The sequence below is a fragment of the Glandiceps talaboti genome, chromosome 5 (assembly GCF_964340395.1).
Source record: "Glandiceps talaboti chromosome 5, keGlaTala1.1, whole genome shotgun sequence".
In the NCBI taxonomy this organism is placed as follows: domain Eukaryota; kingdom Metazoa; phylum Hemichordata; class Enteropneusta; family Spengelidae; genus Glandiceps; species Glandiceps talaboti.
This window is the reverse complement of record NC_135553.1, coordinates 17,627,501-17,644,936: the sequence shown is the minus strand read 5'-3', so window position 1 is coordinate 17,644,936 and position 17,436 is coordinate 17,627,501. Positions and strand designations below refer to the sequence as shown.

General features: G+C 35.5%; 2 protein-coding genes across 2 annotated transcripts in view; both read left to right on the top strand.

Moving 5' to 3' along the window:
* Nucleotides 1-992: 992 nt before the first annotated feature.
* LOC144435430 (steroid 17-alpha-hydroxylase/17,20 lyase-like) lies at nt 993-7,447 on the top strand. The gene is made up of 10 exons (XM_078124026.1): nt 993-1,068; nt 1,360-1,530; nt 1,796-1,969; nt 2,917-3,010; nt 3,496-3,651; nt 4,722-4,942; nt 5,361-5,480; nt 5,889-6,128; nt 6,801-6,899; nt 7,072-7,447. The coding sequence occupies exons 1-10, from the start codon at nt 993-995 to the stop codon at nt 7,317-7,319; spliced, it is 1,599 nt and encodes a 532-aa protein (XP_077980152.1). The 3' UTR covers nt 7,320-7,447.
* Nucleotides 7,448-12,250: 4,803 nt separating this feature from the next.
* Nucleotides 12,251-17,436, top strand: part of LOC144435159 (cytochrome P450 1A1-like) — a 10,692-nt gene continuing 5,506 nt past the window's right edge. The window contains exons 1-4 of the mRNA XM_078123727.1: nt 12,251-12,323; nt 15,725-15,895; nt 16,164-16,337; nt 17,298-17,391. Of these exons, the coding sequence (XP_077979853.1) occupies nt 15,730-15,895; nt 16,164-16,337; nt 17,298-17,391 (434 nt within the window). The 5' untranslated portion in view covers nt 12,251-12,323; nt 15,725-15,729. The remainder of the gene's footprint in view (nt 12,324-15,724; nt 15,896-16,163; nt 16,338-17,297; nt 17,392-17,436) is intronic.

Sequence of the window (17,436 nt, the reverse complement as noted above, 5' to 3'; positions counted from 1 at the left end):
GTCAATACTATCGATATCTTATTGTATTCAGGAATATATCTCGGTAAACAAGTGCCTGTGGTAATACTACATACTGCTGCCTTCACCAATAAAAGTTGAATGTTTACTTCATGATTACACCAAAAGTAGACCACTATAGTACATGTGCTACTGTAATGGGCTGATGTCCAGACAACAAATGCTATAGTCTTGCTGCTAGACGTTCGGCTCTTTCGATACTATAAGCGAAATAAGTTCGCAATGAGGGCTTGCCCGAACATGGATGTTCCATCCTCGATATCGATGTTCGGTCGTGTGTCGTATTGTATCGGAAGAACATCCGAGGTCTAGCAGATATACTACAAATGCTATGGCATGTAACAAAAATCGTTCATTTAAATATCTCGTGATGAATACCACCGTGAATGAACTTGCACTCTTTGACATATTTTCCAGTCCCTTTGTATTAAAGTGTTATAATTTGATTCGTAACATTTCCTTCCATTGGGATAGGGACCAATAATGTACTTCTGCCATTCCAAGAGAAATTCGATGAATTCAGGACACTTTCGACAGATTTTATAATTATGTTATTTGCCAACTCATTTCAGTCAATGTATACAATATGACTATATGACGTCATGCTTTTCAGTTCAGTTGCCTGAGTTGTTTGAACTGACTACTTAGTAAACGTTGCTAGTTGACGTCAGTGTTTATTTTTTCCCTCGAATAATAGGCTAAACACTTTTGTGATTGCGGATGCTATTTTAATACTTGGTGGAAAGGGGTCAGTTTACCCACAGTCTACAATACTAATATGCTAGATAGTTCATGCAGTCTAAAACTTACAATGTAGTCGTGTGAAACTGTAAAATGTAAATAGTAAACTAAAAAAAATCAATCTCTCAGTTCGTTCACTATTGTGCGTTTTAAAGGTGATGTTACCTTAGACTATACTATACAAAAACATTTAAATGAAGAATTTACAACTACAGTTTGATAAATGTCTGTGAATGGCGTCCCAAATTCTGGATTCCACGATTGAAAATGCCGCTGATGCTAAGTACCAAAGGAATACCTTAAAGGGATGTAAGTTCATCACACAGGTTCATTAATGCATGTCTACACCCACACGACGTAATCGTAACGTAAAGACAATCCTAATTAGACTAATTCAACTCATCATATGTTTAGTGAATGATGCAAGGTCATTGAAATATAAAATTATAACAGGTACTAGAATAATTTTAAGAAAGTTTAAGTTAATATAGAAGTCGCCAAAAATGTGTCCATTGTGTTGGTTTACTGACAGTCAAGCACTAATCGTCAATCGCTTCACAGTTTGATAACGTTATTTCTTTTTGCATCCCTTTTTTCCAGCCAAAATGATTTCTGCAATCATAGGCCACCTCTTTAGTATACTATCAAACCCGTCATATGTTCTATTGTTATTGCTTGGTCTGCTGGTATGTCACCTCCTATATGGAATGATCAAACCCGCTGGTTTTCCCCCTGGACCAATCGGATGGCCTGTTATAGGCAGTGCAATGTGTAAGTTTTCAGTTTTTATCTGTCATCATCCATACATTTGAAAACCACTATAGAGATGCAATAGACAATTCTTTGAACGTTGTCACCATTTATATCGTAATCATTAGAATAATGTTTTTGTCTTATTTTCCATATGTAATGCATTCATCATCCGTACTGTGAGGGCGCTCTAACACAGAAGAATACAATAAGATTTCAAAATGGGGCCTGAGATAGACTATAAATCGTTTTTACTGACGTTTATTCCTTCTTTGACTATTTGCAGTGATCGCTAAAGACCCGCATACCAAGTTGACGAAACTGTCTGAAAAGTATGGCGATATATTCACTCTGAACATTGGACTTACTCACTGTGTTGTGCTAAATAACATTAAGTTGGTCAGAGAATCACTTGTCGCTAAACAGAATGACTTTGCTGGACGACCCTATATTTATTCATGTAAGTATCACACGAACCTCTTGTGATATGTAAAAGAACCCTTTCCAACATGTTCCATGCAGGTTTACATGTATCATTAAGTTGGTATTGGAAACTACCGTGTATGATTAACATCTCATATCATTACACCGAAACATTCTTAAAGTGTAGGTGCACTAGACCCAGACAAGTGATGTTCATGCTTATTGCATCATGCTGCTTGACAAGTTTGACTACGACGACTGGGGACAATGTATGATAAGGAATTAAAGTACGTTGGAAGCTTCACACCTCTTGACAATTGCCCATACAATGCCAAGCCCAGTTGTTAGAAGAAAGAGTTGTGTTTGTGATTACTACTGATCATATAGGACTGAAATATGATGATGTTCCTTGGGATATAAAATTGGTCGTGACGTCACGTGATATCATTGTTGATATGCATTGTTTGTGGTTTAATAATCTTACACTCCAAAAGTACATGTATTTGACATATTAGTGTAAAATGTGGTCGGTATGTTCTTGGGAATGTTTAGGAAAAGGATTGTTTATGACCAGATTTCTCAATTCCTGATATGCAAAACAGTTCTTTACAAAACTACATGCTGTTTTGGCTTTTAAAATATAATGAATCCCTCAACTAGTGGTTTGTGATTAGTCCTGATAATATTAGGAATTTTCAGATAATCGATAAAAGATGATATGGCTCGCAATTTAGTTACAAGTGTCATTTTTGGTCAATATGTGTAGTTGTTATTGTAAATATGTGATCGTTTGTAATGATGTTCCCAGGGTTGGCTGGATGACAAAAATAATCGATACAATGATGTGATCAGTCTTAAAATTTGTCATTTAAATGGTCTTTTAAATCCAAGCAAGCAAGCTGGGAGCATTATTTAAAAACAGTTTCGAATCAGTTATAGTACAGTGTCTTTAGTGTTAATTTTCTGATGGGAAACTCTTTTTAGCGGACATTCTTTCCGAAGGCCGGAAAAACATAGTTGTTGCTGACTTCACTCCTGCATGGAAATATCACAGGAAATTAGTACACCAAGCAATAAGGCAAGTTATTAAATCACCTTTGAAGTGGAATCTCTATTATAGAGGGCATTAATTCTGAAGGCGGGAAAGACACAGTAGCTACCGACTACCGAAAATTAGTACACCAAGCAGTAAGGCAAGTTTGTAAATCATATTTAAAATAAGAAGCGAGAAAGATTGACTCTCTAGAATCTCTGCATTTTCTATAATCAAACAAACAAACTTTTAATAACTCAAATGTATACTCATACATCGAATAACACTATTTGAAGTTTTACCAAGTATCATTGTTTATCATTCCATCATGAATGCTAATAAACGTCAAAATTGTTCAATTAGTATTTATATCAACAATTATATCTAATTGTTCAATTAGTATTTATATCAACTTCATGTAAATCATTTACATGTGGTTGAGATTTATAGTAATTACATCTTTTCCGGTTTGTAATTAACATATTTAATAGTTCTTTCTTGTCAAATTGTATTTCTTTTTATAACTCCAGGAATTATGCCAGTGGAGAGCGATTAGAGAGAGCTGTAAGTGAGGATGCTCTTCCACAATTGATGAAAACTGTTGAAGCTGGAGAACCTTTTGATCCGACACCCTTGATATTTACAATGATTGCCAATATCATTTGTAACATGTCCTTTGGCAAACGGTAGGTATGCTATGTCTTACGTCATACACATTGATAAGTAACTATTTCATGTGTAGAACTCGTAATCTTTACCCCATCCTAATAGTACCTACGTATAATAACAACACTAACAAGATATCTGAATTAGTATATATATATATATATATATATATATATATATATATATATATATACTTATTCAGATATCTGGTTAGTGTTGTTATTATACGTAGGTACTGTTAGGATGGGGTAAAGATCACGAGTTCTACACATGAAATAGTTACTTATCAATGTGTATATATATATACATATATATATATCAAATATAAATCAAAGCCCAACATGTAACAACCCGCCAACACTTACTTTTCCGCACCCAATACCTCACACAATAACAACCAACACCAACCCACCGACACAGACAATAGTGATGGTATTTCTATTGTCTACACTCTATATATACAGCACACCCAGAGAGTAGGCCTCAGAGTTGTCTGATGATCGCACTATGCGTGAAACTCCGAGTTACAACCAAGAAAGAGTTCCAGCACTACCAAAACTATATATATATATATATATATATATATATATATATATATATATATATATATATATATATATATATATATATATATATATATATATATATATATATATATATATATATTTCAGTTACCATAGTAACTAAAGCTTCAAGACATAATTAGAATGTATAGACTGCATGTGTTTGTTTATTATCATTATATCAAGTGTATCTGTCTCACGTTATGAATAAGCCTGTTGTACAGGGTGGCCAACGACCATTTGGTCAATTCTCAGAGTGCCTTTCCACGAAATGTCGTCCACTAAAAAATGATTAATTTTGATCGTTTCAAGGCATATTCTGATATTCTGAGTGTGACGTAAACACAATTCATATATCAACACAGCCATATTTAAAAAAAAACATCGATGAAAAATCCATTGCCCAAAATCTCTTCAATACGAACCAATTTTTATTGATATTTATTTTGAATTTTCCATAGATGATACCAATAACCTCACCATTTCCATGCATGAATATTAACAACAATCTCTTTATCATTAACAAGGTATGCCATAGACGACCCTGAATTGAAAAAGATAATGGATATATTCAAGGAGTTAGTCGATGCATTTTCTAGTGGTGGTCTGTTGGCCGATCTCATTCCATTCCTCCGCTACATTCCACGGACCAGTGGAGAGAAGTTGATGAGAGAAACAGTTGACAAATTTCTGAAACTCATCCAACAGAAGATTGATGAACACAAGGAAACATTTGACCAATATAAAGGTATAGATGAACTTACTTCTTGAATGGGAATATTACTTTCTATTTGTCATTCATTTATGATCGTACGTATTTCCTGAATTGCAACAACATTAACTTTTATAAACAATTGTTCAATAGTTATGGCTGTGTAAGTAGCTTAAACGGTAGCTATGTGGGTACATTGGCTATGTGGGTACATTGTAGACATACATACATACATACATACATACATACATACATACATACATACATACATACATACATACATAGAATACATACATACATACGTAATTCAAATAATGCGAATAAGGAACCTACAGGACTAGAACGATTTGAAGAACCCCCCTTATCCGGCGCCTAATTACGAAAACCGTGATGTCAGTTCTTTGTTCTAGTAATTGAATAACATATTTGACTCTTTGTTGGTGATTACTGACAGACAACCATCGTGACCTGATAGATGATCTCCTCCACGCCAAGTTTGAAGCAGAAGGAAGTGAGAATGCTGGATTAATCACAGATGTACATATCAGACAGACCATAGCTGACGTATTTGGAGGTAAATAATTTTAGCTGAATTGTAGATGTCTTTGAAAGTATATGCAACAATATGCGAAAGGGGTTACATATCGTGGTAACTGTACATGTCGCTACTTAAAGCGTAAAGACAATTGACATGTCAGTCAAAGCATGAAGTATAGCATGAAGCTTTTTGCAATGTGTGTTTTGATTCGGTTGAAAACAATGGGAAATGAAACCTGTTGCCTACATTGTTATGGTTACATCAAAAGAACCAACTGGTGGAGGGTCTATCAGTTGGTGGAGGGTCTATGGTTAAAGTGGTGTGCAACAGGGCGTGTCGATAAAACACAGAAGTTAGTCATTCGCAGAATCGCACAATATGAAGAATCACATAAATTTCTTATTCATATTCTATGAATCTCTTGTGTTTCTGTCTATTTCTCAGCTGGACTAGATACCACTGTTCACGCTCTAAACTGGTGTGTTGCCTATCTAATGAATTACCCGGATGTACAGGCTAAGGTGCATGATGAGATTGACAACGCTATTGGTCGAGATCGTCCGTGCCAACTTTCAGACCGGTCAAGACTGCCATACTGTGAAGCTGTCATACACGAAACCATGCGAATCCGTACTGTGGCACCAATCGGAGTACCACACACAACTACGTGTGATACATCTGTCGGTCAGTACTGTTGTGTACAGTTTTTATAAGCAATAAAAACTCGCCTTGGCTAAGAACGTTTAAGACAGGTATATTAACACAATGTATATAATTACATCCAATAACATATTTCACAATTTTAGTAAATCCTGTATTTTGAAAAGATAGAATTGTTCGTAACCACCTGCATTGCTTTGTTCTTTTATATCCTCACTCATTCCTTTAGTTTCATCTCATATCATGCCTCCTCCGATGACAGCCTATCTACTAGTACTGTACGTTGTAATTTAAGCTCTCCTACTAACCAGGACTCACATAAACCTTTTAACTCACAATTTCATACATTTCGAAGTTCCATGCAGATTCCTTTCCATTAGAATTAAAAAGTAAAATCCAAAGTAAAGCATTTTCTGTTTGTACCACAGTCGTTTAAAGCATCCATATCAAGTGTAAAAGTATACTGTTCCATTTACCAATTGACCACATTAGACAGGCCACATACTAGGCTTGTAGATAAACCAATTGAAACAGTATACTTTACACTTGAATGTTATAAACGAGTGTAGCACATAGAGGAAGGAAGTGTTTTACTTCAGTGTTTAATACTAGTTGTAGTAACCACAATATTTACATATGATCATATTCTTGACGGGTCGACAGTCATCTAATGACCGTGAATATAATCACTTTTAGGTGGATATTGTCTTCCAAGAGGTACATGGATAATGGTTAACCAATGGAAGATTCATATGACCGAGAAAGAATGGAAAAATCCTGAAGAATTTAGACCAGGTATGTTTCAATATTGGCATGTATTTAGAGTGGTTTTAGTTTAAGTCACTGCACACAAGTCATATACGCAATCATACATACACACGAATATATATACATTGTATATATACCATTATATTCTGAATTAATTTTTTTTTTAAATATACATGAATATTTTTTCTTACTCTCACAGAACGGTTTCTGACCCAAGATGGTACCTTGATCCCAAAGGCTGAAAGTTACATACCATTCTCGGCTGGTAGAAGAGTATGTGTCGGTGAAGCTCTGGCCAAAAATGAGATGTTCCTTATGTTTGTCAACATTTTCCAGAACACCGTTTTTACTGTACCCCCAGGAAGTAACCCACCATCCCTAAAGCCAAATTACGAGGCGGCAGTGATTCGATTATTTCCATACAAAGCAGTCGCTAGAAAGCGTTAGTAAGAGAACAAGGGATGAAAGTCTTGAACTTGACACCCTTCTGTATGCTGTGTACAACCAACATCAGTATTACTCTTCTCAACTGAAGAATTGCACAGCTAGGTTAAATATAATCGTTTTATCAAGAAATACCAGTAATACCAGTAAATAAATCATACGTACAATTACACCGTTCAGAACTGGTAGATTTGATTTTATATGTAAATTTATGAAAACATTGTACCATAATATATTGAATCAAATAATAACAAGTTTCGCAGATTAGCATTAATCGTTCTCTAATCGATATGTAAATAAAGCCTGTAGGTGGTGTTACTTATTTTTCAAATCTCAATGAGCATTGTAATGACAGATGTTACAAATATTCGATTACATGGTAATATATGTGGTAAAGGCATTCATCGTCATTCTTAGTTCGACCATGCCCACAACAACCAAATGAAGGTGGATATGCCGGATATACATTCAAACCAGATTTATCCTGAATGCCTCCCATAAAGGCAAAAACCATAGGCTTTTTGGCCTACACACATTGTTTGAAAGTAAAATTCTAAATCATAGCTATTATACATGGTGTACCACATAGTTGGGAAAAATAATTATATGAAATTTGAAGCTTGTATGGGTAACGTATTGCCTAATTATTTAAAACATTAAACAATACTAATTTTGATAATTAATGAGGCAGTATCATTACATATAAGCTTTAAATTTCAGATAAGATAATATAGTAGAATTTGAAGTTTGCACTTAATTAACGAAAATCGTAAATTATGCAAATTAGTCATTAGACAAATTAAAAACCATACCAACAGACTTCAGACGACATGTGTGCTTTGTGCATGGTTGATGTATATGCCAAATTTTATTGCATTTGAAGCGTGTATACCGAAGATATAACTCATAACGAAAATCATTAATTATTCAAATTACTCATTAAAAGTATAAGCTATATCAACAAACTTTAAAGTACATGTGAGCATTATTAGGGTTGATATATAAACCAAAGTATATGAAATTTGAAGCTTGCATGCTTAAAGATAAAGCACAATTACAAAAGTCATTAATTATGCAATTTATTCATTAAACCTGTAAGCTACATTAACAAACTTTATAGGACATATATGCACTTTGTTATGGATAACTTGTTTATTTAAATCATATTGGAATCGAAGTATGCATTCTTAAGATATAGCATAACTACCGAAATTCATTCAATATGCGAATTATTTGTAAAGGTGTTAAGCTGAATCAACAAACTTTATGGAACATGTGTTTAGCATATGTACGACATTATATTGATATATATATATATATATATATATATATATATATATATATATATATATATATATATATATATATATATATATATATATATATATATATATATATTGAATTTGAAGTGTGTGTCCAAAATATAGCCTAATTACTAAAAACCATTAATTGTACAAATGACTCATTAATGTTCATTGGTTGTTTACCAAACTCTAGTTAGCTTTTTCTAGTAGCACATAGAAGATATGTAGCAAGGTTCATCAGAATCGATGCTGTAGTTTTTGAGATATCGTGTTCACAGACAAACACACCTACATACATACATACATACATACATACATACATACATACATACATACATACATACATACATACATACATACATACATACATACATACACAGGGACAGACATACACAGGGACAGACAGACAGACAGACAGACAGACAGACAGACAGACAGACACACACACACACACACACACACACACAAACACAAACAAACAAACAAACAAACAAACAAACAAACAGACAAACAAACAAAAGCATAACTTAAAAAAAGCCCAACAGTGAATTATCTCCTGAGGAAACTCAGATCCTTTGGTGCAAGTCAAAGTGTCCTTCAATTGGTGTATAGGTCTCTCATTGAAAGTGTGCTGTCCTCTAATATTGCACTTTCGTTTGGCAATCTGACAGTAAAGAACAGAAGTAAGCTTTCTCGCATTGTCAACATAGCTGAAAAAGTCATCGGTAGCAAGCAATCTTCTCTTTGTCACTTGCATCAGTTGTCAGTAAAAAGAAAGGCATTGAAAATAGTTAATGACCGGACACATCCATTACATACTCACTTCCAGAAGCTTCCCTCTGGACGTCGTTACAGGGTTCCATTTGCAAAAAAAAAACTTGTTTAAAAAATCATTCTTACCATCAATAGTGGCCATTTTGAACACAATTGAATTGAATTGAATCGAATTGAACGGATTAACTATTCCTTGTGGTAGGCAAAAAATATATATATACTACTACAAGACCATGTGGCATGCCCACAACAACACCCAAATGATGGTACATATTGCAAAGATAATCATAGAGAGAATGCCCATACGCCTAGCAACAAGACCAAGCCCATTGCATCAAAGAAACGGTGATATGTATTGGACAAATAACAACTTGTTTGGCAAGGGGATAAACTTTTAAAAGATTGACATAACTGACCCAGCAATGAAGATGTTGCCCATACCAACAGTAAATTTATGGTGTATATAACATAATTTTAAACAGATTTAAACTTGGCATAGGAGCAAAGTCTTCAGCTTATAACAGCTCCTGCCATGACACTGAACACCTCACATCAGGATCAGTCATCATCACTTTGCCTTCTCGGTGCATAAGTTTATAAAAGAATATTATTATTACATTATTCTCGTATAGCCTATATACATTAATTTACATATATTACAAAGTTATGGCTAAGAGAATATGTTACTAAGATCTCTGGGCACAGCAAGTAGATCATGTATCTATACAAAGGGTCACTATCATATCTGTACTTGCACACGGGATTACTTGAACTTTAGAGAATTGGTTGAGTGGACATCACACAGGTTTATATTCAAAGCCCGGACAAACACAATCAGGACAGCAGAGAACTGAGCATATGTACTCGTTCAACTCATTTCCCATAAACGTGGAGAGCTACTCTGCTCTCTTACAAGTGTTCTCCCATTTATTGTCAATAAAGTCCAAATTTACATAATGAATAACTAATAAACACCATACAAGAGCTAAGAGAGGGAGTTGTGATGTCCTTTGACCACTCCAAACATATATGATCAATAAGAATACTGTGTGAAATGTTTACTGTTTTCTTAACTGGCTTTAAGGTACTCATGGTGGCCAAAACGAGAATGCCCATATGCCTAGCAACAAGACCAAGCTCATAGCATCATTGAAACAGTGATATGTATTGCAAAAATGACACCATGTTTGGCAAGTGGATAAACCTTCAAAACATTGACGTAACTGACTCAGAAATGAAGATGCTACCAATACTAACAGTAACTTTATGGTGTACATAAAACATTTTTAAACAGATTTAAACTGGGCATAAGAGCAGAGTCTTTAGATTTTCATTCCTACGCACAATAATTGTTGGAATGCAACATATGGAATTAGTTATGTTTGAAGTATGTACCACATTTTATTGAATTTGAAGAGTGCATTTGTGAGTACATGTATAGTCTAATTACTGAAAATTATTAAATATGCAAATGAGTCATTGAAACTAAAAACAACATCACCAAGCTTATCAGAACATTAGCGATTAGTTGGATTTGAATTTAAAGTATAAAGTTTGAAATTTGAAAATATGGGCTTATTACTGAAGATTATTAATTATTAGATTGAGTCATTAAAACTAAAAGCTACAGCACACGCTTTGTAGAAGCTATGCACCATGTTATGGTTGATGTAGGTAGCAACTTATATTGAATTTGAGAAGTGCTTTCTTAACATTTAGCCTAATTATCATTAATATCATTAGTTATGCAAATTACTCCATAAAATAAAAAGCGACATCAACAAGCTTTTGCCCCTTCTAATGTTTGAAGTATGTGCCAAGTTATATCGAATTTGAATTGTGCATTAAATTATTATGCAAAGGAGTCATTAAAACTACAAGCTATATTATCAAACTTTATATGACACATGCACGTTGTTATCATCAATGCATGTCCCGAATTATATCAAATTTAAATCATCATTCTCAAGATATAGCCTAATTACCGAAAACAATTAATTATATAAATAGCTCATTAATATTCATGGTATGTTTACCAAAACTGAACTGGTTCTAGTCTTTACCATGAATAATACAAGCACCAAATTTCATTCGAATTGGGCCAGTCTTTTTTGGAAAAAACTATCACACACACACACACACACACACACACACACACACACACACACACACACACACACATTCCATCACTAATATATAATCTTCCTCACGGAAGGTAATAACACATCAATTCTATAGTTGTGTTACAACGCCATTGGTTCCATATTTAAAAATCAAGAATGCTTTCTTTTGTTTGTTTTTTAAAATATATCGAGATACTAAAATAGTTGGTAATTTGAATCAAAATACAAAGTAGCAAAGAAGGGGTGGGTACGGGAGGGAGAGGGTTTCCCTTGTGTCCCTGGAAATGTTTGAAATTCAATGCTAAAAGAGTGATAATCTGGTAATCCTGTTATTTAACATGTAATGTTAAATAACAATACCCTCTCCTGGTCAAAAAGCGTTTATTCAGAAAACTCGTGAACGTTTACGTTCTTTAAAAATTCCAAGTACTAAGCCAGGTCAGTATTCTTAAATTTGATTTGACGGTGTCAGTATTTGCCAACATTTAGTATAAACCTTTGACGAGAGTCTAAAATTCAGAGACACATGTACCACAATTCTTTTACCTCATACAATGGAAAAAAATTGTTGTCTTCACTTGGTCAGCATTTTTTCCCACTTTTTGGCCGACGACAATTTATTTCCCGACAATCTTCAAACGGTAAATCAAATGCTTTTACCCCTTAGTATTACTCATAGACTACCATGACGTCATTCTATTTGTACACATACGTTCTTATCACGTGACTACCGAATACAGCCTCTATCCAGTGTACGTATTCGCATTAGAGGCACACTGAGGTGACAACGGGCATCGTCAAACAAGGTATGTTAGTATACTATCTACAGCTTACTGCTTTATAGTGTAGTCAGAGCACAGAACTTAGTATTGAGGTTCAACCTGACCTTAAGTGAGGTCAGTATGCGTATGTTCACTGCTGTAAATTATAACGGTCGGTCATAGCCATAAAGCTACGCGTCATAGATTTCATTCAGCCCTTCCATGTTCCTTATGTGTTACACCATTGAGATACTTGGCAAATAATATATGAAACGGGTATAAAATAACAAGGTTTCTAGGATCGCACACTCCGTAAATATAAACAAGAATTGCATCAGAACACTCGGGCTTCGCGAAACGTAACACCAAGCCCGTCGCAGTGACACGTCAACGAATTGTTAACCCTTGCCTTCAATCATTAATGTGATTGCGCACTCGTGTTTATGGAGAGGGTCCCTATCATATATCGGTTCCATTGAAACCATAAAAGTCTAACAGCATACCTCCAGGCTCAGGCCCAGGGCACTCCTCCAGGCCAGGACACCTCCAAGCCCAGGACGCCCCCTAGAAACAAGTTCGTGAAATGCTTTCGTTTATCCTTGTGGTGTTTCTGTATCGATACCGTTCGCAGTGGTACCGTAAGCGTACGTTTATCGTTGTTGTGTCCATCTGCCTTTTTATCGATACTCTTTATTTTTTTACCCTTTTAGGAATTGAAATCATTAGGTTGTAAGTAGAAAGAGGGGGAAGGGGACTCCGAATACCACCAATGTTAAATTCCGTTTACCATGTAACCAACTGTGGGTTGTTAGATCAAGTTTGTTAATAAGTGGAAATATTTTTCCACGCTGGTTCAGACTTGATTATTTTTTTGTGTGTTAATAAATCGGTTTGAAGGTCAGTTATCCACGTGACCGTTTTGTCAAGGTTATTGACCCTAGTATTAGGGTAAATTAGCAGGGAAGACATTGGCGATATGTCCCCGGGCCGATACTTAGTTGGCCCTTCTTTTTAGACGTTTCGGACCGGCTGTTGGGGTCCTTCATCAGTCGCAGTTCTGTCTAACGGGACAGTGTTCCCGCTTTTGTTTGGCTTAAAATTCAATTTTGTTCATCAAGCAGAGATGCGAGTATTTTGAGTATATTATGACCAGCCTGGCTTTTTTTCAGCCTGGCTTTTATGGCCTATAGAGAATTCAGTTTAGCTTTAAGATTTTTGTTCCTTTTTTGTGATATGATTCGTGTGGTCGGGTAGAGTTTGTTCAAGGTTACATTATTTTCTAGCAGTTCCCAATGTTTCGTTAATGTGTTTTTTAGTTTCCATGTGGAGGGCTTATAAATACACTGTGTTCATAACCCCCTAAAAGTTTAATGGGGGGGGGCATTACTAAAAATCATTGACCGAAGTCGAGGTGCATTTCACCTTAACCCGCACCTAAAACTTAAAAAGTCACCAAAACAGACGAAAAACGTAACCTTCAAAACCGCAACAAGACGCTACAATTATTGCAACTAGGACAGTCCCCAGCCTGGAACTACTTACAATACCATATTACATTTAGCACAATAACATTTACCGAGACCGTCCCCAAGCTGGAGCTACTTGCAATACGATATTAGACTAGTACATTAACATTTACCGAGACCGTCCCCAAGCTGGAGCTACTTGCAATACGATATTAGACTAGTACATTAACATTTACCGAGACCGTCCCCAAGCTGGAGCTACTTGCAATACGATATTAGACTAGTACATTAACATTTACCGAGACCGTCCCCAAGCTGGAGCTACTTACAATAGCATATATGCTAGACTAGAACAAACCCATGTTCTGGGACAGTCCCCAGCGTTGAGCTACTTACAATACCATATTACACTAACACAATAACATTTCCCGAGATCGTCCCCAAGCTGGAGCTACCTATAATAGCATATGCTAGACTAGTACATTAACATTTATTGAAACCGTCCCCAAGCTGGAGCTACTTGCAATACGATATTAGACTAGTATGTATTTATTTATTTATTTTATTTATTTATTTGAGATGTCTACAGGATTACCCCATTTACAGACACTCTGAAATTGGAAAGACTAAAATGCATACAATATTTACAAAACTAGTAAAAATAGAAATAAAATAAATTCAAAGAACATAAAATTACCGAAATTGCGTTAAATTCACACATCAACTATTTCATTTAGGACATCTTTTGCTAAAAGTACTGAGACTTGAAAATGTGTCAGTATTTTGCAAGGTATTGATAAACTTGAAGGTACACAGGAACCTCATGACTGAGTGAGCACAGAGCTAACAGTAGAAGCCAGACAGGCCTATAGTCAGAATGAATCTATGAATCTATGAATAAGATTAGAAACGGGTCAGGTTCTAGCGCCCAACAAAATAGGAAGCGACGATTAATAGAAACATTTTGACCTGGGTCGCATTATACTTTCACATGTCTGATTGGTATAATAGCTAATATTTGACTGATATTTATACATAGTAACTACAGAGATATGTAAATAGAAATCAAATGAGACAACGATTTAGTATAAAGTTGGGTACTACCGCTGCCTAAAAATATAGTGACATTGGATGACAGAATTCGTGAAGTTTGACAGCAGGCAAGACCAACACCCTATAGTCTCAAGAATATACCTGAATGGATAGATAATGTTTGCAGATTCAATACCTTAGTCAACCTCTCAAGTTGGTGTAAGTGGGTTGATGAGTATTGGAGAGAGGGGGTGTTGGGAGTGGACAAGTGGAGGAAAACACAGAGAGGAGACAGTGGACCCTCGACCATTCCACAACTAAATCAAACTAGACAACACTACGCAGTGTAGATATGTAACTATCTACACTAAGCAGTGATTGGCTTATCAACTATAAATATGCATGAGAAGGGTTTTTAAGGGTTTTACCCAGGTGTAATAATTGTGCCTTCTCACTGCGGAGCAGGACACTTACCGCCCACCCACCCACCCTCTAAAGTGTCCACACACTAAATCAGTAGTACTGACTAAGCCTTCCCTTTATGGTGATGACGAGCGAGGTACCGGAAAGAACTTAATAGTCAGTCAACCAACCAATCTAAACAGTGGGCCCTCGACCCCTCCACAACTAAATCAAACTAGACAACACTACGCAGTGTAGATATGTAACAGGTTCATTAATGCATGTCTACACCCACACGACGTAATCCTAACGTAAAGACAATCCTAATTAGACTAATTCAACTCATCATGTGTTTAGTGAATGATGCAAGGTCATTGAAATATAAAATTATAACAGGTACTAGAATTATTTTAAGAAAGTTTAAGAAAGTTAATGTAGAAGTCGTCAAAAATATGTCCATTGTGTTGGTTTACTGACAGTCAAGCACTAATCGTCAATCGCTTCACAGTTTGATAACGTTATTCTTGTTGCATCCCTTTTTTCCAGCCAAAATGATTTCTGCAATCATAGGCCACCTCTTTAGTATACTATCAAACCCGACATATGTTCTATTGTTATTGCTTGGTCTGCTGGTATGTCACCTCCTCTATGGAATGATCAAACCCGCTGGTTTTCCCCCTGGACCAGTCGGATGGCCTGTTATAGGCAGTGCAATGTGTAAGTTTTTAGTTTTTATCTGTCAGCATCCATACATTTGAAAACCACTATAGAGATGCAATAGGAAATTCTTTGAACGTTTTCACCATTTCTCTCGTATTCATTAGAATAATGTGTTTCTCTTATTTTCCATATGTAATGCATTCATCATCCATACTGTGAGGGCGCTCTGTCACAGAAGAATACAATAGGATTTCAAAATGGGGCCTGAAGAGATGGACCATAAATCGTTTTTACTGACGTTTATTCCTTCTTTGACTATTTGCAGTGATCGCTAAAGACCCGCATACCAAGTTAACGAAACTGTCTGAAAAGTATGGCGATATATTCACTCTGAACATTGGACTTACTCACTGTGTTGTGCTAAATAACATTAAGTTGGTCAGAGAATCACTTGTCGCTAAACAGAATGACTTTGCTGGACGACCCTATATCTATTCATGTAAGTATCACACGAACCTCTTGTGATTTGTAAAAAAAAACTAAACTTTCCAACATGTTCCATGCAGGTTTAAATGTATTATTAAGTTGGTATTGGAAATTACCGTGTATGATTAACATCTCATATCATTACACCGAGACATTCTTAAAGTGAAGGTGCATTAGACCCAGCGAAGTGATGTTCATGCTTATCGCATCATGCTGCTTGACAAGTTTGACTTCGATGACTAGGGACAATGTATGATAAGGAATTAAAGAAAGTTGGAAGCTTCACACCTCTTGGAAATTGCCCATACAATGCCAAGCCCAGTTGTTAGAAGAAAGAGTTGTGTTTGTGATTACTACTGATCATATAGGGCTGAAATATGATGATGTTCCTAGGGATATATAGATGAAAATTGTTCATGACGTGACATCATTGTTGATATGCATTGTTTGTGGTTTAATAATCTTACACTCCAAAAGTACATGTAGTTGATATATTAGTGCAACATGTGGTCGGTATGTTCCTGGGAATGTTTAGGAAAAGGATTGTTTATGACCAGATTTCTCAATTCCTGATATGCAAAACAGTTCTTTACAAAACTACATGCTGTTTTGGCTTTTAAAATATAATGAATCCCTCAACTAGTGGTTTGTGATTAGTCCTGATATTATTAGGAATTTTTAGATAATCGATAAAAGATTATATGGCCCGCAAATTAGTTACAAGTGTCATTTTTGGTCAATATGTGTAATTGTTGTCAAATATGTGATCGTTTGTAATGATGTTCCCAGGGTTGGCTAGATGACAAAAATAATCGATACAAGATGATGTGAACAGTCTTATCATTTGTAATTTAAATGATCTTTTTTCGGTAATCCAAGCCAGCAAGCTGGGAGCATTATTTAAAAACGGTTTCGATTCAGTTGTAGTACAGTGTCTTTAGTGTTCATTTTCTGATGGGAATCTTTATTTTAGCGGACATTCTTTCCGAAGGCCGGAAAAACATAGTTATTGCTGACTTCACTCCTGCATGGAAATATCACAGGAAATTAGTACACCAAGCAATAAGGCAAGTTATTAAATCACCTTTGAAGTGGAATCTCTATTATAGCGG

Coding starts and splice junctions, on each gene's coding strand:
- LOC144435430 (XM_078124026.1), top strand. CDS start 993: ATGGCGTCCCAAATTCTGGATTCCACGATTGAAAATGCCGCTGATGCT. Junction 4,943..5,360: donor AACATTTGACCAATATAAAG/GTATAGATGAAC, acceptor GATTACTGACAG/ACAACCATCGTGACCTGATA. Junction 5,481..5,888: donor CATAGCTGACGTATTTGGAG/GTAAATAATTTT, acceptor TCTATTTCTCAG/CTGGACTAGATACCACTGTT.